At 38.4% G+C, this 23,513-nt stretch overlaps 4 protein-coding genes across 7 annotated transcripts in view; 1 reads left to right on the forward strand and 3 right to left on the reverse strand.

The window, feature by feature from the left end:
* LOC108971384 (thyroid receptor-interacting protein 11) overlaps positions 1-16,023 on the reverse strand; it is a 45,696-nt gene extending 29,673 nt beyond the window's left edge. Inside the window, exons 1-2 of one of the 2 annotated variants that reach the window (XM_018937411.1) lie at positions 15,685-16,023; positions 15,273-15,356 (exon numbers count right to left, since the gene is read on the reverse strand). In XM_018937411.1, coding sequence (XP_018792956.1) covers positions 15,273-15,356; positions 15,685-15,888 — 288 coding nt within the window. In that variant the 5' untranslated portion in view covers positions 15,889-16,023. Of the gene's footprint in view, positions 1-12,114; positions 12,475-15,272; positions 15,357-15,684 lie in introns of those variants that run through there. The other variant, XM_018937413.1, reaches the window with a different exon arrangement.
* A 233-nt stretch (positions 16,024-16,256) lies between these two features.
* On the reverse strand, positions 16,257-19,460 carry LOC108971307 (arginine/serine-rich coiled-coil protein 2). 3 transcript variants are annotated; one of them, XM_018937271.1, is made up of 4 exons: positions 19,307-19,459; positions 18,942-19,079; positions 17,521-17,697; positions 16,257-17,466 (listed from the first exon to the last, which is right to left on the reverse strand). In XM_018937271.1, the coding sequence occupies exons 1-4, from the start codon at positions 19,367-19,369 to the stop codon at positions 16,435-16,437; spliced, it is 1,410 nt and encodes a 469-aa protein (XP_018792816.1). In that variant the 5' UTR covers positions 19,370-19,459; the 3' UTR covers positions 16,257-16,434. The 3 variants fall into 3 exon arrangements, with proteins under 3 accessions (XP_018792816.1, XP_018792817.1, XP_018792818.1); XM_018937272.1 differs by having other exon boundaries at positions 18,942-19,096; positions 19,307-19,400; XM_018937273.1 differs by lacking the exon at positions 18,942-19,079 and having other exon boundaries at positions 19,307-19,460.
* A 539-nt stretch (positions 19,461-19,999) lies between these two features.
* Positions 20,000-22,842, forward strand: LOC108971403 (sprT-like domain-containing protein Spartan). Its single transcript, XM_018937441.1, has 6 exons — positions 20,000-20,092; positions 20,147-20,506; positions 20,562-20,681; positions 20,736-21,102; positions 21,170-21,685; positions 21,745-22,842. The coding sequence occupies exons 1-6, from the start codon at positions 20,000-20,002 to the stop codon at positions 22,683-22,685; spliced, it is 2,397 nt and encodes a 798-aa protein (XP_018792986.1). The 3' UTR covers positions 22,686-22,842.
* LOC108971406 (UDP-N-acetylglucosamine transferase subunit ALG14 homolog) lies at positions 22,686-23,497 on the reverse strand. The gene has a single exon (XM_018937445.1). It carries the CDS (start codon positions 23,416-23,418, stop codon positions 22,825-22,827), a length of 594 nt encoding a protein of 197 aa, XP_018792990.1. The 5' UTR covers positions 23,419-23,497; the 3' UTR covers positions 22,686-22,824.
* Between the last annotated feature and the right edge of the window lie 16 nt (positions 23,498-23,513).

Here is a 23,513-nt window from a genome sequence, read left to right on the forward strand (position 1 = left end):
GTGCAATTGTTCAAATAAACGAATACTTGATTAAGTCACCAAATATTTACATTAAACGGAGCAGGAAGCCAACATGGAAGCCGATCGAACTGCTGCACTCGACGAAGCGCTGAGCAGAATGAACGACGATCAGTTATAGAATTGTAGATGAGTGTTTGCGCAGTTACAACAATGTATCTATGTCGAATAACAGTTGATGCGGCGACGTACGCTCATACATACATGCATACCATACATACATATGTATGAAGATGGGTACACCCAATGGCATTTGTAACAAGCGCGAGAAACATACATATGTATGCTAACGAACTGCCACGACGATAAATATTTAATTTCTTCAGCTGGATAGTTTGGATATTTATCTCTTTTTTCTGCTATTTGCACACGTTCGATCGACGTACATTCACGATTTGTACCCAAAAACATGTGTATGTGTATGTGCTCAGGTATGCGCTGCAGAGATCAACTGAAGAAGCAACTGGTTAAGCACTAGTTACTAGATAGACTGTGTCTGGTTAAAAATAAGGTACCATTACGAAAATAACAGTATGGATGAATTACCAACTAGTTACTAACTAGTTACAGAGTGTGCAAAATCGATACTAGTTACCTACTAGACTCAGTTAAATAAAAAATTTAGCAAGGTTAAAAAGAAGAGTGTTCACAAATGCTTGAACTACTATGTATACTCCAAATATGCATATGTCATGAACTCCGTTTTCCCGACGAAATGGAGTACATACAGTTCTGACTGAAGCACATACTCGTAGGTATATAAAGGTAAATATGTAATTGTGTCTGCATCGTTTAGTGGTACTCAAGTAGACAAAATGAGGAAGTAAACAGAGACCGACGCAAGGGCCCCAAACTCACATGCACACACCGACGAAAGCACCGTACACCCATACATAACCGTAAAGTGTAAAGTTTGAACGTCACGATGCTGCACCTAAATCATTTAACACTTTGTCGCTAAAAACTTGAGAGACTGAATGAGAAAGAAAGAATTCACAAAAAAAACTAAGAAATGTTTACGAAAACAACAAATCAAAGGAAGAAAAAATATTTTGAAATGTTGAAGAGATACGAAAATTTGCATGAAATCAAGCGTCAACGCCGTCACCGAAGTGGAGCATTCAGTCGCCAACTGCAAACTGTCTGGGGCGCTTCACAAGCTATTGATGCCGAATTTAGAAATTATTCCACAGATTAATAAAACCAGCAGAGCACATGGTGGTCCAGGCGGACGATGTGTTAAAATGCTTTTAGTAGCTAAACCAATATTTGAATGTGGATGGATGTACTACTAGTATGAGCAAAGAGTTGCCGGCCCATAATTCCGGCATCTTTTTACGTATAGTCGCGCGGAACGTCGCACTCTAATGGTATTCCTTGTTGACAGTTTGGCCCGTCGGAAGGAATTCGGAGTGCACTAAACATAGAAAACTGTCGCCATAACCTTGATTTTTGATCTGCTTTCTTCGGCTTCGACTCACTTTTGTCGCGATATTCGGCCGATTGATCGTCTGTTTCCGTGTCGTTAGCATAGATCCAAGACTCTTCGCTAATAGGAATACATTTCATGTCTTGGTAATCGAAAGCATTGTTTCACAACCTGCGGGCTGCGTAAAATGCCAAAAGACTGCGCACCACCTACTTTCACCGATATGGAGGTTCACAGTGTCATCAACAACGCATAATTGTTCAAGACCATTGGCCCCGATTTAAGCTTTTTCACAAGGGACCACAACTGGTTGCTGATTACTCTTCACATATCGGATGTGTGGAAAATCGGAAAAGTCTACTAATGAAACCTGGGAAACTTTTCCGATAACTCTCTTCTCCCCAGTAGTGAAGACACTTGAGGCCTTGCTACTCCGGAGCTTTCCGCACCAACTGAGCGTAGCTAACCACCAGCTAACCACTTTCAAAAAGAGCACAGCACCACCACACCACTTAGCGTCATAAACGCCCAGATAGATGATGGTCTCAACCAAAAACTTCCCTGCGAGAAGACAATCCTCGTAAGGGACTTGTCAAAAGCCTTTCAAACAGTTAATCACACATCGCCATTTGAGAACATCGAGAAATCTACGCTCTCTCCAAGACTGAAGAGACTATGAACTACTTGTGCGGTCGTCAGCTATCCTTACCATTTCGAGGGTGGTCTCCTCTCCCATTGCCGTTTAACTTCTACATCTCGAAACTCCCGCAACTACCAAACGGAATTTCAGTCGCCTGCTTGTAAGGAAACCGCATCTTAGGAGCTTCTAAAGGTACGAACAATAATATGACTACCGAAACTCTACATTGAAAAAATTAGCGTGGACACTAACACATACCACCATGAAACTCATGAAATATGCGTAAATGATCAACCGAACAGAAGACTCAGTTAAATTTGTCAACTCAGGCTTAAGAAACTCCTAGGAACTTTAGCGGAAATCTCTGGTAGCGCCGTTGGAAATTTAACAGGTAATCTAACCGATAGTGCACTTGCAGGATACTTTTCAGCGAGAAAATTGCGACTTCGAATTCGGAGACCTCACCCATAATTGGTGAAATGAGCACATTTATTTTCGAATCATTAGTACGTCAACATAAATTCTTGAAATATTGACAACCGTATGTTTCAGGTGGCTGGCAACTTGAAATTACTTCAGGAATTTTGAGGTAATAAAGAAGCCGTGAAATGAGGAATTACTCCCCTTTTCGATTATAATTTCTTCAAAAAAAATATTTCACTCAAATATAATATATTGTTAGGTTTGTTCGAATATTTCTGATGTTCTTTTCACTGAACCGTTCTAGAGATAAAAGTTGGCAATCGACTTATAGCCCGACTTATAGCTTATTTAAAATACTTGTAATTTGACTCGGCCAGCAACTAGTGACAAAATTGATAGCGATCACAACATAGCATGATTTTAAATATTAGGTTGTCAAAAAAGTCTTGCGGTATTTTCGCTAGTTGGCGCTGAGAGCGCGTAGTTCTAGTTTTATTCGACGTATCGGGTCATACTATATCTTTTTGGAAAGCTCATTTCACGTGCTAACACGTGTTTGATTGTCGTTTCTTTTAAGTCGTTCGTGAGTTATAGCGCCCCAAACATGGATCAAAATAAAGAGAAAATACGGAATATTTTACAGTACTACTACGATAAAGGCAAAAATGCATCTCAAGCCGCCAATAAAATTTGTGCAGTTTATGGACCCGATACAGTTTCCATTTCCACCGCACAACCATGGTTTCAACGTTTTCGTTCTGGTGTAGAGGTGGTCGAAGATGCSCCACGCTCCGGAAGGCCTGTCKTCGAAAATTGCGATAAAATCGCTGAATTGGTCGAAAGAGACCGGCATAGTAGCAGCCGTAGCATCGGTCAAGAGGTGGGCATGAATCATCAAAATAATTTTATGAACAATTGAAAATTCAATAAAAATACCGCAAGACTTTTTTGACAATCTAATATATGGAAGGCATCAGCAGATAGAGGTCAATAGAAAAACTATTTTTAAGAAAACTATAAGGAATATATGTCACTTTGTTGGTAATCTTTTTGCATATTACACACATATGTACATGCATACATACGGATAAACATATATGTATACATAAATGTTTTCGCCTTGGAAAAAAGTCAACAAAATTAGACAAAGGGAAATGAAATCTACTACTCACTCCGTATTTCACCAAAAAAAAAGAATATTATATTTGTACGTGTTTGGCGCTTAGTCAGCGAATGAGAAATGAATGAAGAACGAGCGAATGTCATACTGAAATTTTTTTGCAAGGGAAAAACTTATATAAGTACATATATGTATTTATTTATGACAAATTTCATCGTTTGCTGTAATTCTAGAAGTAAGGGAAGGTGCAAATTCCCAGCAAAACACGAGCAGTCGAAATGAAACGCCGAATGCAAAGCTAATTTGCTTCTGCTAACCTAAAATTATTAAACGACTTTGAAGTCTCTTCCTGCTGCGCCGTTGTAATGTGCAAGTCTGTGTGAGTGTATGTATGTGTGTGTGTGTGTGGAGAAATACAAAATTTGTCATGTCATCAATATGCAAAAACGATTTTTGTAGTTTTTGTTGGAGTTAGCAAGCAATAGCGAAATGACAGCCATTGCTAGAGAATACAACAATAAAATGTTGCAGTTGACGTTTGCTGATGTGAGTGATTATGTGAGGAGTTATTCAGGTGACTTTGCGTTACCCAACAGGCAGCAGGCGTGATTGAAATATTGCGGAATGTTTAGTTTTGAGTTGCAGAAACTTTATTATTTTTTTTGCATGAATACCCATAAAAAAAGGAAGAAGAAAAGCTGTCGACTGAATATCTCTTAGCGGTCCACTGGATTGATCATGAATAACTTATATACTAGAATAAGTCACAGCGATCTCACAAATTATGGTAAAAGTAGGAGTTTTGGGGATGCAATTGGAAAGTTCTGCTATTTATCTTCTACTATTACACTGTAAGGTAGCTTTTAACGAGCAAGTGGTTCGTTTGTATGTATAAACCCTCTAGACTTCACACCTACACCTCACATTGAAATTTGACTTCTATTGTCAATTCAAGAGTTCGTGTTACGGAGAATTTCGAGTTGGAGAGACTTCGAGTTATGGAACTTCAACTGTATATAGTATATTTACGTGAATAACAACAAAACTAATAAAAAAAAAGTAACAAATGAAAGTCACTCTTCTTCCGCCGGAAGCAGCGCAAGTCAATAGACTTAAATAAATATAAAAAGATATATACTCGTGGATCCAACAGAACAAGACACCTTTTGTTTAAAAATATGTGCACTTGCGACAGTTTCTGCGGCTGGAGCAAATACACACATACACACACATGTACATATGTACTGGTACAAACAACAAATATTACGTTCATTAAAAGTGCGTTGTCAAGCATTTAATTTCTTCACTTGTTGTAGTTGTTGTTGTGCTTACCTTACTAACAGACAATTGCTCAGCGCAAGCTACAGTTCATTACAAACAATTTCGTTATCCGCACACAGACACACATAGGCGCAGCCAAGATACCCGATGTGAACCTGTTCGTTTTTGATTAAATTGCGGCCATTGCTCGGCAAAGCTTGCATTCGTGTTGGTGCCGTTGGGATTGTCCATAAAGACAACGCGGTTAACGCTCTTGCATTCTTTTTTCTTTCCCTTATTTTTATTTTTGCCTACAGGTTCGTATACTTTTTATATCAAAAGCAGAGCATTTTTTTCGATTTTTTGAAGTTTTTTTCGGTGTTTGCATTTCGGCGGCGCAATGCGGAGAAGTTATTTGCACAGCCTTTCCTTTAAGAATAATGTAATTTTAACGTATCTTTAAGATAATTTTGACGGTAACGCCTGCTGCTGAGACTCGGACAACTTTCGATAGGTGCTTGTCCTAGCTACGATATGCGGTTTGCGACTTGACTAAATCGTGCTTAGGGCTATCCTCTACCTTCGCTATTTAAAGAATTGGTACTTCCAAAACATGTTGGCTTACGAGATATCACACCCCAAACCCGGTTCAGGCAATCAGACAGCTTTAAATGAAGTTTTTCTCAAAAAGTAAAGATTTTTAAGTTCCGGCACAATTCTGACAAAACTATATAAACAAATATTCGTCTTTAGTTGTCTTTAATTGTTCTTAAGGAGAGAGTAAGGAAAGCATAGGCTGTGTTATATTGCTGTAGAGAAGCTACAGGGAAAAAATGGGGGCTATCACCAAAAATAGTGTTTTAGCTTTAGGAAACTTTATTCAAGTCATGAACATGTTCAAAAAGTGCCATTGATCTGCATCTCGGGTACGCTACGAACTATGAAGTATGCTCTAAGCTGTGAGAAGCTGAGTATATGAAGCTAGGAGGGAGACTTGAAGGAGTTCTCTGCAAGGAGCTTCCTAAACGCATTTTTTCTGACTTGCAGATGAATATAACCCCATAATCTTACAGGTTTGCGAAGACATTTTCACTTACTACTTACCGTGTGGACACGTTTTAAGGTTTAAGGTTTCGGTAAGACATGACCAATAAATAAGAGCCGAGAATTGGCAAAGTGCAAAGCCAGAAGAATGCGCGATTTCATTTTCAACTTGCGTAATTGCCGCTGAAGGTCACGCGGAAATTGTGTCAGCGTGCTGTGCGCAGTGGCACAAAAAATGGCGCTGAGAACGAAAATGGCCAGCAAATTGGCGTGAAGTGCGGCCAAAGCAAAGCGAGCTGAGCGATCGCCCCAGCTGATACAAGCGTGCGCTGTGAAGCACCCGCATTGCAGGCGGAAATGCAGCGCTGGCGACAATTGCACACACACACACACATACACACATGTGCGCATGTGACTCTGAACGTGTTGGCAATGCGATTTGAAGCGTTTTCAATTTTGAGTTTTTCTGCTAATTTTCTTTTTGTTTTTTAATTTGCACTTGCACTTTTGTCTTTTTCTACAATTTTGTTGTTTTTTGTTGCCGTTGTGCAAAATTGTTTATTGTTTCGTTTTAATTTCGATTTCCACAATTGTGACAATGTGATTTGCCATTTTGCCATTGCAATGCAATTGTGACGGTAATTTGACAATTATAATAACAACAACAACAATAACAAAAAGGAAAAACTGCAGCAAACAGCTGCTGCTGCCATTTTATTATAAATTTTTACTTCACCCATTGCACATGCATGCTTCGGTTGTTTGTGTTGTTGTACTTACGACTGTTGTTGTTGYTGTCGTGTAGAAACTTGTAAAATATAATGACGGGTGTACGACAAAAATGCAATGCATTGCATGCAAATATTGCGAAAACAAAAAAAACTACTGCAACAACAAAAACCAACACAACAACAACAAATACAACACCAATAAGCTGTCAAATCTCCCAAAATGATTGTCCACTAATTTTCATGTTGGCATTTAATCTGCTACCCACACCGCGCTATTGTGACGGAAAGTGAACGAGTGGTGTAGAGGGTGGATAGCGAGGGGGGAAGGTGCGTGCGGAATGGTAAAGCGTAGCACAGTTGACAAACGTTTATATGAAATTGTGTTTCAATTGTTGGGAAGAAATGAATTGAGTATTTCGTAAAAGCAGCACAAGGTTGCTCAGAGCAGCTGCGTGTTTCATTGCGTGACAGAAAAATTCACGCAGCACTCAGCAAAAATCTTGCATGAGATCAAAATAATTACACACTTTTTCAAGTACTGAATTGATGATTGCAACGACTGATTTTTTTTTTTTCGAAATTATGGAGTTTTCCGAGGAATGGATCAAAACGATCCGACAATAGACACGCTCACCTTTTATGCAACGGTATTCTTAAAAATAAATTTTCGGTTGCACCGAAGCTTTAAATATCAAATTACAAATAAGGATGTTTCCTTACAGCAATTTGTTTTTGATTGTACAGTTTGTTCTTTAAAAAATAGGCTCCTTCTGCTTCGATGCCAACGCGATTTCCAAGCATGAAAGCGTAGCGGAAGGCATTCTCCAGTATAGCCTTGAGAGCCGAATTATATGCTGCTTGGATCGCCTCTGTCGTCTCTTCTTGCCTTCCATCGGCCTTCTCAGGCAAGGAAACAAAAAAGTCCAGTGGCCACATCTGAGCTGTAGGGTGGCTGCGGAAGCGTTGGGATGCCGGCCTTGGTTAGGTAGCTGTTCATAAGAAAGACGGTGTAAGCCGGGGCGTTGTCGTGGTCCAACTTCCAATCGGCTGCGATGTCTTGGACGAGGAGACCCCGGCGTGTGCCACTGGTGAGAGTGGATCATAATCAAAGATCCATGACTCGTCACCATTGATTACGTTATTCAGACGTCTCTGTCGCAGATTCACCGAGTTTCACACAGAATTTAATCGCATACCTCTGCTCTAACGAACGCAGAATTCTCGGCTTGCAAAACCCACAGAAACACGTAGCGCAAAAATGTTTATCTTGACTCTACAGATACTCGGAGAAAACTGACCAGCCGCTTGTTCGTTAACCAGGCACGCCCTCTACCGAATCCAGTCGGTGCGCACACGCTCCGAAATACAGTCGCGGCGAAAGAAAATCAGTCCTATTACTTTCCGGACAAACCCTGGACGGCAGTTCTATGCTAAAGTTGTCCGATCTTAACAATTTCCTCAAAGATAGTACCATTGCCTCGGACATGAAGATACCTTGTCAAATGAAAAGTTGTCCATACAGAAACTTGATTTTGATCTTTCAGTTTGGCAGCTATATGTTATAGTAATCCGATCTAAATAGTTTCTTTGGAGCTTGTGGCCTTGTCTTGGATTGTAAGCTTTACTAAACTTCGTAAAGATATCTTGTTAAATATTCATTTTTCACATACAACCATACCTCTACATTTTATGGGACTTCGGTAGCGGTAGTTCCGAAAATTTTCAGGTTCTTGTGGAGAAAAGAATGTGTGCAAATTTTCAGATCGATTTCTAGAATCTTTGAAGTTTTCTACTGGGTGTTTCAAACTTCAGGGCTAACCCGGAATATAATTAAATTGAAATTCACACGGTCTATTTTATATATCTGGTTGTGGGCGTGGCGACTTAGTTCTTACATATCAGCATTTGAGTGGACTTCTCCAGTTTAATTTCCTAGTCTCGCAATAAAGTCGACAAATATAAGCGCCTGCAGCCATTAGCCAGCTTGTGACGGGCATGAAGCCACCGCCAGCCCTGGAAAGTAGGTTAATTAACCGAAATTTGCTCGTGCAAGTGGTTTTTTTTTTTTTTTTGTCAACTTTAATTGCGTTTAATTGCAGGTGTCTCCATATTTTGATAATCGCCAACAGCAATAACTGCCTCTTTACTTAATGGTGCGTTCACACTGCGGGTTTGCGCTTCACGCGTGCACTTGACCACTCACCGCGGACAATTTGGCCCGCATACTATTTACATGTATGTGTGTGTGTGTTTCATTAGAGCGCAATCTGATTGCATTCTCAATTAAACACAAATGATCGGTGGCAGCGCGGCTTTGCTGCGAAAATGAATGAAACATTAGTCCACCGATCATTTTGCGCCGCCGCGGCTTTCGATGACGCTGCTTAAATTGTAATTACGCTGGCAATTTGGAGAGGCGGCAAACTCCACGCTTCGATGTTCAGCTAAGAACGCTTTTGAACAACATTTATTTTTATGCGCTTTTTGTACACATTAGAGACGGTTTTTTGTGTCTGTTGCTTTTTTTTTTTTTGTTTTTGCCTTTGTGACTTTGTCACTAATTCGAATTGCTAACTGAAAATCGAAATTTGTACGACAGCGCCAGCATGGCGTGCTTCCGGCATTTGTGTATCGATCACGTTTAATCTGCCCCATTGTCGCTGTTGTTGTTGYTGTGCGCATCGGTGATCCACTGTGTTTTGTTGTTGGCGTGAGCGCTCTTGGCCGCAATTGTCACTTTTTGTCGCCGCGCTGCTAACCCCTAATTAGTTCACGGCTACATGCAAGCGCACACATCCACTTTGCTACGTGGTCATCAGAACCCCCCTCTCACCGGCGTCTCCTCCAATATATGGCAATACAAAGTTGGTTCATTGATTCTAATGCCAATGCATTTAGTTGTGAGCGCTATGTATTTATAGTGTTAATGTTGTTGTTGTTGCCCGTTTTGCGGACGCTTACTTTGTTGTTGCTTGCACAGCGTTGCATGCTCAACTGATCATCGCCGGGCTATTATCAACGCCAAGATCACATATCCAACATGGAAGCACGCACACAAACACACGTATGTATGTATGTGTATGTATGTACTTATTGGCTCGCACTGAGCAAATAATTGACCAATTCCATTATAACCGATACATAATTAAATAGAATTTCATTAAAATCTTTGCTTGCAAAAATAGACTTTTTTAAGCATTGGGGGACTTGAATATCTCCTGAGTTAGGCTCCTTACACACAGGCAATCCAAGAAGTTACATAAAACTTTAACATGTCAAATCGAGTCTATGTAACCAGAACGGACCTAGCCACGGACTCTCAAACCAGATTATAGAGATACATTTTTCAAAAGCCATTTTTGACAGTTAGTCTTGTCAAGATGTCATATTATTTTTGTTCCGTAATAATTGTCATTTCATCATGGAAAGACTTACGCTTGAGCAACGTTTACAAATCGTTCAACTTTATTACGAAAATTCAAGTTCGGTAAAGAATGTGTTTCGGGTCAAGCTGAACTTATGCTCAACATAATCGGCCTACTAAGCATACTATTCCCAACACCATCACCCATTTTGAGACTCAGCATTCATTATTGGATAATATTCGAACGAATAGACTACCAGGCGTAGCTGAGAGAGTACACGAATATCGTTGAGAGTCATTTCGGTGCCTTTTGCAGCAACTCGGACTGACGTATAGAACGACTTAGGCCATTTACGAAGAAATTTTAAATTAAAACCGTCCAAAGTAAAGCTTGTGCAAGAACTGAAGCCGCTCAACCTTTCCAAGTGACATCGCTTCGCTCTATGGGCTATTGAAAAGTTCTAAGAGGATTCGATTCAATTTTCGAGCCAAATTTTGTTCAGCGATGGGGCTTATTTCTGGCTGAATGGGAGAGATTCAGGAGCTATCATTTCATCCATGGAACGTAAACCGTTACTGCGCCATAAATAACCGATAACCGACTATTTGATGTCTAAAAGTGAAGCTCGTAATCTCAGTAACATTTGGTTTCAACAAGACTGGATCACTTCCCACACATCGCACAAATCAATGGGTCAATGGATTTATTGAGAGAACACTTCGGGGAGCAGATATTTTCACGTTATTGGTCAGTTCATTGGTCACCAAGATCGTGTGATATCACATCGTTAAACTTTTTTCTGTGGGTACATGTAAAGTCCAAAGTCTATGCGGACAATCCCGCTTCGATTCATACCTTGCGAGTAAAGCATGTCGCTTGACATTCATCAGTTACCAGTCGCAATGCTCGAAGGAGTCAACGAAAATTGGACTCAATGGTTAGACCATCTGACACGTAGCCGCGGCCAACATTTGAAAGATATAATCTTCAAAAAATAATTGCCAAGGAATTGTCTTTCAAATTATAATAAACATTCGCCATTAAATTTGAAGTTTATGTGTTTTTTCTTTAAAAAAGTAGAGAATTTCGAAATGTATCACCCTTTAGTTTCTTGAGTGTAATTTAAGTCTTTTTATGTTCCGAAATCAATGCTGAAACACCAATCGTAGCATCGTTATATCATTATATTATACTGAAATAAATTTGGGCCCTGACTATTTTTTGTAACTCCGACTTATAATTTTCTAAAGAAAACCTTTTGTCCAGAATTGAGTTTGCTACATATGAAATTGAGTGGCGAATCAAACGATAATGAGCTGTCTAAATCATTTTCACTTAGACAACACTTTACAGATTTCTGCGGAAAGGTGACACAGTAGTAAAAAATGTAGTGCATAAAACGGATATTCAAAATTTGAATAATTTTTTTAAGAAAAAATATATTACAAATTTCGCAGGAATTTACTGAAGTACGGTGGAATGAGAAAATGCCTAAAATTACAATCTTTAAGCTCCAATGAAAACTATGCTTAAGTCTTTAAAGAGGAGTCTACAGTTAGACTTTTCCGTCAACTGAGCAATCCTATCTAGATTTTGTGTAAGTCCAATCATATCATGGAAGAAGTAACTAAGAATCGGTTTTGCCTAAGAAGAATTATTTAGCAGATTTGAATCGTCTTTACCGAAGTTAAGTTYCAATATCTCTTTGCAGCTTCAAAAAATATATATATAAATAAATAAAAACAATATTTACCTTATTTAACTAAAATATTCAAAAATTTATAATAATTTATTTATTTATAATTAGTTATCATTATTATTTTATTTATTTTTTTTATAATTATATTTTACTGTTATTACTTTTACCATTTTTTTGAATTTTTATTTCCTTTTTATTATTATTTTTTAATTATTAATTTTTATTATTATCACACAATTTTTTTTTAATTATTAGTTGTTAGCAGTTTTTTTAAGATAATATATTATAAATGGATATAAGTCAATATTGATTTTTTCAGAACACATTTTTTTCTAGAAATTAATGCTCTAAACAAAAAAATAATGAATTTTCTCGGAAAACTTACCCCTCAGTCCCAGTGCAATATTTCGAAAAGCAACAACGCGATTACAACATGAATTTAGTAAACAAATTTTATGCGGCTGGGAGTGTTACACAAGTTATGCGCGATTACAAAAGCAAAGTGAAGTAAAATTCACGACATTTAAAATGCAAATCGCGTACTTTTTAGGCCGACGAAAATTTCCGTTTCTTACATCTTTTGTTGTTTGAAAACGATGACAACAGAGGAAAGCAATGCGAAAAGTGAAGTCAGTTAAGTCGGCGGCGACGAATGCAACCGTGAAGAAAATTTGCACTTTATGCGGGTGCACGGCTGGTTCGCTTCGCCTTGCAGCTCCGAGGCGGGTCGCTGAATATTGCTTTCTAACTGAATGCCAATTGCAGCGGCATCGTAGCGACAACAACCGCTGAATTAATTACTGTAATGAAGGGAAATCCAGCAGGTGGTTCACCTTTTATACCCACACAGTTCGCCCTCAGCGCCCGACTATCTGGTATATAGTGTACCCAAATATATAGAACGACTCTTATATACCTATTCACCGACAACCACCGCCGCACGTTCCCCACACGACACACACGCGCTTGTTAGTGGCAGCCGAAGGGGTGGCTGGCCGACATATGGATATCAAAAGGCTGGAACTGTCCAATTCAATTGGGATCACAAATACATTATCGCCACGATAACGATCTGCCGTGGAGCGGAGAGGCAGCTGCGCAGTCGGCGGTGCGCGTGGATGTTTTGAATACACAATTAAGCAAGATAAGGAGCCAGCGATAATGGCGCACTTTTAGGCGCACGCACCTCGCAGTGGTAGGGGATGAAAGAAACGCTCATTGTTGTTGTTGTGCGCGTCGGGCGAGCACATTTTTAGCCCCGTTAATCAGCTAGGCTGCGATAAGCAGATTGAGGCAGATGCGTTCGATACTCGCACATGATATGGTGGCGAATGAGCCGAAAGGGGTCGTTGATGATGACAATCGAACTGTGGCAAAAGCAGACAAATTTTATTTTAATGCCTGAGTATTGCAGTTTTACCTATGGGAATGGGAGGTGGCGGTGTCACAAAATGGCGTTTTTCACTTTTCAAATAATAAAAGCTGCTGGAAAATTTTTAAATGGTTTGTTGGATTACAGATTATGTAGAGAAAAACAGTGTGGACTTTTGACCGGTGGGTTGTACAATGTTGTAACGGCATAATTCTGGCGAGTGGACAGTCCTTGACCGGGTCTGTTCCGGACTATCAAGGGAACGAAGGTATTGTAGAATAGTTTGAGGGAAAGTTGGGATGTTGTTTTTGGGGAGACAGAAGAAGTAATTTCGAGGAAAATAAAATGAACAAACCAGTTTTTGGCCGGATAAAAATCCGGGTCCGTTATGGTTACCTAGACCCGACAGTCGTGGGAACGAGGAAAGTTAGGTTGTTGTTTTAACGGTTATCAGTCCCCGTTAGAGTGGTAAGCGTGATCCAGGTCGTCGTCGATCTCATCTAGCGGGAGCCCCAGGAAACGTGTTGTTTCGACGGGGTCGGATAGATGAGTGGAAACTCATTGCATGCAGGACATATATTGGATATGTAGGAGTCTATTCTGTACAAGTAGGAGTTTAACCTGCTACAGTATCCAGAAAGAAGCTGCGCTAGGGAGGAAAGTTAGGTCGATAGATCCAGTTAGGAGATGTTTTGACGGATTCGAACAATAACAAAATGGACATTAAATATGAGTCTAGTTTGGATAAGAAGGCGTATAATGTTCTACAAAAACCAGATCGGGGAATACATGAAGAGGAATTCTGTTTCTTAACTGGTAGTTACCCTACTGTCTACAAGATACAGTACTTGGGAAGGCATTAAGAGGCTCTTTTATAGTGGATGATGCTCTAGTCTGGCAAGGGGTTTCAATATCCTCATAACTGTAGTAGACTTCGGAAAGAAAGCAAACAATGCATACAAATAATCGATGTGAGGACGTAGCTCACGTAGGGAAAATTGAAAGATGTCTGAAAGCTCAATTTTCTCACTGCGACTTTACTGTCAAAAGATTATAAAGGGCTGTTGTGGTACAGTTGTGCAGGCAAAAAACCCGTTAAAATATAATTTAGGATTGATTTTATAGACAAGTATTCCGTTATCGTATATTTATTACAATTATATGCACACATACATATATACAAACGTATATGATACATAGATATATCGACCCATTTCATATACAGCTCTTATGTATAGAACTGCAATTTATTTAACGAATCGACTTAGGTAGATTACTTAGTCTGTATGTTTGTATATTTGCGTACACATATGATATACATACAGAAAGGGGTATAAATGTGCGATTATGTTATATATAATTTAACTTAGAATTTATATTTACAATTATATATATAATACAATATATACGTAAATTAGTATGTGAGCGCGTTGAATGCTTATCGGCAGCAAAAGCATATACGGCAAAGATAAAGTTATGTATCGTTTTATGAGCGAGTGGATATAAGCACAGCATAACACATTGCACATTCAGATGCCATACGAATGAGGCTCATTTATTTACATATTTAAGCATATAAAATGAAAAGGTGGATTTCGTAGTGCCAGGTAGGCACTACCTGACGCCATAGACTCGGCTAAGGATGTGCTGAAAGATATCGCTATATTTTACTTTATTTTTTTATTGATGTAAGGGGCGATGAAGTGAGTTGGACTGAATCGGAACGCCAGTTATACCGCGTTACCATAAACTACTGCCGGTACAACGCCGACGCTCTTTGGTGTTGTTATAAGCGTCACAGTGTAGTTGTTTGCATTCGTTCTTTAAGTGATATCAATATTCAAATATTAGCATGGGGATAAAGCAGAGAAGCTATATACATAAATATGTATATATGTTTACACTTATATGAAACAACCATAGATTTGCGATAGCTGTTGCCGCACCCCCAGTAAAATTGGCGAAAATAAAATTGTATAAAACACTACACATTGAATTGAAAAATTAAAAGGAAATAAAATGGGATGTTTAGACATATAGTACATACATAGACTTATACATATATCGAACATTATTAAAATTTTATAAAAAGCGGAAAAGTGAATCTCACGGCCGACAGTAATCCTCTAGAGGTAAACCTATTCCAATCTTTTGTATTAACTTTCACTTACCGATTTCGAAGTACTTGGAGATCCACCTCCACTATCGGCGATTTTCGTTTGTAATTCATTAATTTGCTTGCGCAGTAAAGTAATCTGTAAATAATATAAATTTAATTTAGAGCATATATATGTGTTTGTGTGTAGGCAACAATTAAGCTAAATAAAGTAAATTTTAGAATAAATGAAAAATTCCCATATTCTATGATTACACGTATGATTCTCAACAAAAGTTCAATGTTATTGCTACAAAACGATTACAATTGCACTATATTAGAATTAATGTAGAATCTACATTTTACATAAAAATGTATATACAAAGCTATTCAATACATAACATTTTTCAAAATAATCGTAGAGTTTGCCAAATCACTTTTAACAACTAATAATCGCAGCACCTTTGTGCCTACTTTTGYCTACTTACTTCGATGTCCTTTTCATTGCATAATTTGTTCAATTGCTCATTTTCATTATGTGTATCTGCAAGCAACTCAACTGCGGTCCGTGCCTCACTTTCTGGACCACGATATTCTTCGTCCCCTGGGCCTGCTGTTTCAGCAAGTACCTCCTGAGCCAGTGTCGTGAGTTGTCCTTTCAATGTATTTAAACTGCTGTTGAGCCAAGACATATTTTCAACTGCACTATAAAGTGTATAATTATCGAACTATTTTGCTTCCTTTGTTTACAAAATAAAATTTTGTGTATTTTAAATAGTTAATTTATTTATTTGCGTTTTTACGTTGACAACTTGGCAAAAATCGCTTTTTCGTGTATTTTGTTTTTGTTGTTGCATTCTAGCTGTCAACAATCAGCTGGTAGTAAACGTTCAAACTCTGTTCGATTTGTTTTAATATTGCCTACACTGTGAAAAATTATGAGTGTGAATGCTTTAAGACTTATTTCACCTCTTTTAAAGCACCATTCTACCCAAAATTTGAAAGTAAAATAAATAWGTTATATTTAACACACTACCATTTCTGAAAACGCAAAACAATCTGTTGTATACTCATTTATTCATATATAGGTTTATTTAATATACCATTTATTTTTTCATACMTAGGTTCAGAAACAAATATTATCAACATATGTTGCGAATCATTTATTCTACACGAAAATTGAACAATTTGAGATAGTTTTCCTCAACTCCGTTTGACACTTTGCTCGCAGATATTATTCAAAACGGTCGAGCTTGTGAACTGAACCCTAAACCGACACCACGCATTGTATGAGTAGCTTGACGTGCGACCTCATACTGCTGCTCCATGTTTGAGAACATTACCTCCCTCGTTTTGACATCTGGMGCAACTGACGGTACAGCCTTTTGTTCAACCACTTCTTCACTCTTCGATGGACCGCTGCCTTTAATGCCCATTAGACGCATAAATTTAGATGCAACTTTCCCGTCGGTATCTTGCGAAAATTGTGCATTGCCCCATTTTGCCGCAGTATCTTCTGCTTTCTTTGCACCCCATAAAAGTTTGCGTTTCTGTACCTGTTCAGCATATTTGTTTGGATTTATAACATTAGGGTTATAGTAACTAGGTAATTGGATGACCGCTGGTTCACCACCATTATTCGAAGAGGTTGAGGGAACTGGTGCAACGGCAATTACGTTTGGCTGCTTTGGCGCAGTTTCATTTAAGGGCAGAGCCAATAGTGCTTCTGTATGTGCACCGGGGTGTAAAGACTGAGCATCTTTTTCTTGTGATCTATGACTATCCGGATGTATTTTACGCTCCATTGCTTGAGCTGATAAACGCGCCTTTTCTAAAGCAAATCCTTCACGATCGCGGGAATCAGAACGTCCCGGGGTAATAGAACGTGAACGWGAACGACTGCGATGACGCGGATATGACTTTTCATCATGCCCCGAGCGCTTACTGTGGTAATGACGTTGCCCAGTTGAAGGAGATGGAGAGCGAGAGTTGCTGCGGCGGCGATAACGACTACCAGAATGATCATAATGCTCCGTATGTCGTTGATCGACTGAGCGGTTGTGATGTTGACGTAATGAGGAAGTACCTGCATTTGTATTAGAGGAATCGTGTCGATGTCGTTCATCGCGAAAACTCCCTCCATAGCGATTATTTTTGTACGAAGACGAGGGTCTGTTACGGTCATCATCACGAGGTGGTCGCCGATTATCAAAGTTATCACGTTCTCGCTTATGATCGCTTTGGAAATCCCTTGTACGCGTGCGATCATTCTGAAAATTTACAATTAATTTAATGAAATAATTTAATATAAGAGAATACTTTACTTTATAGTCATAACGAGTGTGATCTTTTGAATAACGAACATCTCTCGATTCCCTTTCTTCTCTATGGTCACGTACATTGTCGCGACTTTCTCGTCTATTATCGCGGTTGTCTCGCTTGTTGTCTCGACTGTGGTATGTTGATGATGTTGGTCTCTTACTGCTCTGCCTTTGCGTGTCCTGGAAGAGAAAATTATATACACAGAAACTGTCAGCTTATTGTATGAATTCGCTCTTTTCTATTAAAAGTCTACAAAAGGTTATTCTAATATACGTCTAAACCTAAATATATACGCTTAATATCTGTTACGTTTTACCCATGCCCACCGAAATGTTTTATGTAATTATATTGTTTTTGTAATTTTTTGTTTTGAATGTATTCTTTAGTTAATTAAATTTCCTGCAACAAAAAGTAAATTACTGATTCTTTTTTGTTAATTTGCATATATACTCACGTTCGTTTACAGCTCAACTCCTACACAGTAAAGTTAAGTATGTAATGGAAACACACATAGAAAAAGGCTCCTTCGTATTTTTTTCGCATTCCTATAAAAAATGTTAGGGTCTTTTTCTTTCAGGCGGAAAATTTTTAAGTTACACTTTTTTTCGTGCGCTCCTTTCAGTTCGCCGGGCATAAATTTGCTTTTGACGCACGACCAAACCAGGGCTGCGGCTGGCTTGATTTATAGTTATGTATGTAGGTGTGCGTGCGTAGAGATGCAGATTGTAACTTTTCGACTTTTTATATATAACAACAATAACAAAAGTGGATAGTTTGTTAATTAAATGATTTTAATATAAAATTAAAGCTATGTATTTACAAAAAATTATAATGGGAATGCCTATTGAACAAGCGAAATGAGGTAACAATAAGCGGAGCCCGGAAATTATTATTTCATATTGCAAGGTCATTTCGACTTTGCTTGAAGCCCTACAACAACCAACCCAAAACAAATTGGCGAAAACTTTTCATTGAACCTCTTATTTACCAAAAAAATATAGGCATATAAATATATAATTGTATAACTACTTTAAATATATTTTTACGATTTGAAATTTGGACGAGATATATCAATGTAGTATGTCAATACAACGCAATATGGTGTTAAATATATATTATTTTTGTTTTAATTTCTGGATGTTGCGAATAATGTTAACATTCATTTTAAATTGTTTAAAAAGTATAAATGTTAAGAAAATTTAATTTGTATGAATTAATTTCTTATAACGATTTTTTAGATATATTGGACAACGCTAACACATTTTAGACTTAATAAATCCTTTCGGTGTACAGATATATCYATACACATAACCCTAGTTATTAAGAATCTAAGATTATATATAAATAGTACATGATACTTAATAAATTTAAAAAAGCACTTCGGAGTGCAATTTGTTTATGAAAATAAAAGACATATGTTTACCTCGTCTCTGTAACTGCTATTSCGGGCAGGTGGTGAACCACGTTTACCCCCACGACTACCATCACCAATCATTGTGGCTTCACCTTCGTAGGAACGCCTTGTTCTGCCAGGACTGCGACCACCGCTTCCGCGTTCAGCCTAAAGGAATTTGGCAACTAGTCATAAACAGCAAACTATGTTATTTTCTTTAAACTTAAAATATTGCCAGTTAGCAGTATTCAAAAAAAATCTTGCTTTATTCTATTATTGGTAAAGGACGTATACACACATAGAACACATTTTTCATCGTCGCCATTTTCCCCATACGTACTTTTTTACTTTACTTTGAAACTATTTACTACATGCATTATCACTTATATACTTACAGTTATATGATCCATTGTCTCCTCCTGTTCGTCTTCGCTACTGTAATTAACAAGTCCTTCCATGGATATTAACAAATAATCGCAATAATAAAAATCTTGCAATTTTTCTATCCTATAAGATTAATGAACGAAGCCKTTGACAACTAGACATTAATCGATAATTTGGCACTGTTCGTATTCTACACCCAAAAGTTTAGCGTTGCCACACAATTTTATTAACTAATTGTATGGAAGGATTTTGACCTGAGTTTRTATAAAAATACTGAATTTACCACCATTTTTTAAAACATAAATCGTTCTTCAAGAATATGAAATGTGTAAACAAATGGTTTTAGATTAATGTGCATTTTTATTCAAAAACTTATTATTCTCTCTAATCAATGATTTACGTAAGATAGTTGTGAGAAAATTATTATCCACTTTTGTGAATTCAAATTTCTATGTTTCTATATAAAGTATGGATGKTATGTCATCCTGTTTTACGTCAGTAAAACAAAATTCAAGGATATCGGAAAGAAGTAGGGTGCCGAAAGCATATGGTAGCACAATTTACATGTTAGTAAACATATATTCCGCGCGCGATTGGCGAAAATATCTTTGTTAATTACTTCTATATCGCTTTTCKTGTTTGTGAATTAAAAATTCTTGTTTGATATGGTTTTTGCAGTTAACTTTTTAAGTTAAATATTGAAAATGTCGAATGATCCAGATTTTTTAATGGCGCTTGAAATGCAAAAGCGATGGAACGCCGAATCAAGTACAGATTTAAATAGCAGCGATGGCAGCGTAGGTTTTTGGCGTAATCTTGCTTTAAGATTTTTAATACGTTCCACCCTCTAGGAGCCGGAGATTGTCAATTTCAGTATGCCTCCGCCTTCCAAGAAACCTTTACGTATAAAGCGTAGCAATCCGACATCAAACCAAGACGAAGATTACTTAAATCGTACGCAAAATCTTGTACACCCGCAGTGGGAAACACTGGATCCTACACCAGATATATTCGCACTGTTTGGCGCTTTTGATGATAAATTTTTTCAAAGTCGCTTGAAATGTGTGACCCTGGAATGGAGTAAGCGCATGTATAGTTGTGCTGGAATATGTTATTCGCGGCGCAATCGTTTCGGTATGGATATTACAATCCGCTTAAGTGAACCTCTGCTCAAGTTAAGACCACGCAAAGACTTGGTTGAGACTATGTTGGTTTGTAATGCTGGATACTTGCTTCTTTCAATAAAAATTAAACGAATTCTTCCAGCACGAAATGATACACGCATACTGTTTTGTTTTGAATATACGGGAAGGAAACGGCGGTCACGGTCCAAATTTTAAAAAGATCATGCATGCAATAAATAAAGTGGCTGGTACCAACATAACAGTGAGTATATGTGGATAAAATTTCGTATCAGAATTCTTACGTTAAGTATTTTAGGTATACCATACATTCCATGATGAAGTAGATGTTTACAAACAACACTGGTGGCGTTGTAATGGAAGTTGCCAAAATCGCGCCCCATTTTTCGGTTATGTGAAACGTACTTGTAATCGAGCTCCTGGTCCCAATGATCAGTGGTGGGCAGCACATCAGGAGTCTTGTGGTGGCACTTTTATGAAAATTAAAGGTCCGGATAAACCAAAGAAGCAAAACGCCTCAAAAGAACCAAAGCAACCGCAAGGAAAGGATTTGCGGACGTTCTTCCCTTCTACAAACAAACAGATAAGCTCTACACCAAAACTGTCGGACGCGAATAATGTGAAAGGTTTTAATAATGGAATTTCTGGTTTTGGTGGGGTTAAAGGTGTGTGTTCAAATTATTCGCTCCCTATTTGCGCTTGCAAAGCTTTCATTTTTTTTTTTTTTTGTAGGCCCTATCAAAACAAACGGCGGCGGTACCCTTCTTCTGAACCCTAAGACAAAGGCACCAGTTACGAAACCAATTGATCGCCAACCATCTATAGCCTCCGCTTTTCCACCGACCTCTTATCCAGGTCTATCCAGTGATCCATTCAATACAAACACAATTTCTGAATCCTATAAAACGCCAAATCGGCATACGTCAGCAGGTGGTAACTTACGAAACGTTATTGGCTTTGCTAATCTAAATGGTAGTCCTGGCGCTACTAGAGGTCCGGCTGGCCGCGTAAATGCGAATAGCACTGCAAATGGCGCTTTCAGTGGTAGTGGTTGCCAAGTAGGAGCCACAAGTCATTCGAGCGCAAGCTCCAATAATGATTCAAGTGGGAAGGTCGATCGTAATCATCTACGTGAGTTATGGTTAAAGCGTTTCGATAAGAATAAAACAAATACGACTTTAGATACCACGATAGAAAGCAATAAGAAAAATTCTCGTTTCCTTGAAAGCGATGCAGAAGCGCCAGCAGGTGAGCGAACTGTAAAATTCTTCTCAATTGATCCTATGAACTATTATTTTTTATTTAAGGTGATAACAAACGTAGACGGCTGTCCAACGATAGTTTGCAAACAGCTGACACATCAAAGAAACCTAAAACTGAGGATTGGCTAGTTTTAGACGATGATATAATGTTAAGAGATACGCCTACGGAGACTATTGCCATTCTCTCGGATGATGAAAGTGAGTCAGATGATAATGAAAACGGTTTCGCGGTTGAATTGCCGAAGCGATCCCCCCCACTAACGGCAGATGAACGACATAAAGTTATCAAAGAAGAGATTCTTGAAGACACTGATGATTTGTTGGACGAGGATATCATTCTTATTGATGATGAGTATGATGATAATGCACAGGACGACAATAATGAAATGGCTAATATATCAGCTGCTGCGGAATTAGCAGACACTTCTGTGATAGATGAATTCTTTGGCGACGATACAATGTTGAAGGATTTCAATAGAGAAAATGACGTCAAACCTTCTGGGTCTTATCATTTTCCCAACCCTGACGATGACATTATTACCTGCCCAATTTGTCAAGGTAAAATGAAACGCTGTTTATTCGCTGACCATATGGACGGTTGTACTGGCATAGCGATTAAAATTGTTGCACCCAAGCATTTCCTGAAAAAATTAGCATCTACATCACGACCATTAAACCCAAAGCGCACACCACGCCCTTCACGTAAAGATATTCTACGAAAAGCGGGTTATTCCGAACAAGATTTAATTAACCTTACTTCGACAAGCGATGATGAGTTTTCCAGTGGCAGCAGTAATATCAATCTAAGTTCACCGAACAGGTCAGAGACCAATTCCACAAACGCTGGCTGGAGTCCAGAGGACATGGACACCAGGTTATATCGTCAAAGAAATATTCTAAAAAGTACAATTCAGTGTCCCAATTGTGGAAAAGAAGTTGAACAAGAAACTATCAACGATCACCTTGACGATTGTCTCTCTCCCTAGTTGATTTAAATTTTACGTATTTATTTTTATGTTTTTTTTTTTTTTACAAAATTTTGTTATGCTAAAGTTCTTCATAATTACTTGTACGGCATCATTAGAACTTCCAGGCCTTGCTTTTCACATAATAAATTATACATGTTCACATAATTTTACCGAAGTACTTTACGTTGTAGGCGTTTTTATATTTCTCAGCTAGCGCCGGCCATTGGACCACCAATAAGTCAAGAAAAGGGCGAAGCAGTTTACCGCTAAGTGAAAGTGTACGTACTCTGCACCAACTCTCCACAAAGACGATTTTAGTTGTACTTGGCAAGCGCCTAATTTGTCTGCAAATATAAGTTGCAATACAAAATGGTACACAGGTACCTGGACCGTTACAGAGTAATAACTTGGGTTGACCACTCCAAACAAGCCAAAAGCTCCATAACAATGCCCAAAGAGTGGTAAATACACTGCTGAGGTAGCTCTGTCCCACTTTGCGGCTACGAGGTACATAAATAAATGATGTATCGTCTAGTGCCACACCAACCTTTTGCATGGCACTGGTTATTCTGCTTCGGGAAGTAATATCGTCGTTGGCTATAATATATCGGACTGGGTTGTAAATGTCCTTGCCTCTAGCGGAATTCAGAAGCGCCATATTTATAGTGCACATTTCGGCGGTGTGTCCTCCAGAACCCAATACAATATAAACAGGATACTTGGTCTGATTTTGTTTATTTGGCGAAGTCATTTCTCTAAATTGTTTTCCTTTTGTTTAGTTGTTGGCCGGTGTAAACAATGAAGTCAGCTGCTTGCGTGATGACACCTCATTGCCATTGTGAACTG

Source organism: Bactrocera latifrons, unplaced genomic scaffold (assembly GCF_001853355.1).
Source record: "Bactrocera latifrons isolate USDA-ARS-PBARC rearing strain unplaced genomic scaffold, ASM185335v1 scaffold_34, whole genome shotgun sequence".
NCBI lineage: Eukaryota > Metazoa > Arthropoda > Insecta > Diptera > Tephritidae > Bactrocera > Bactrocera latifrons.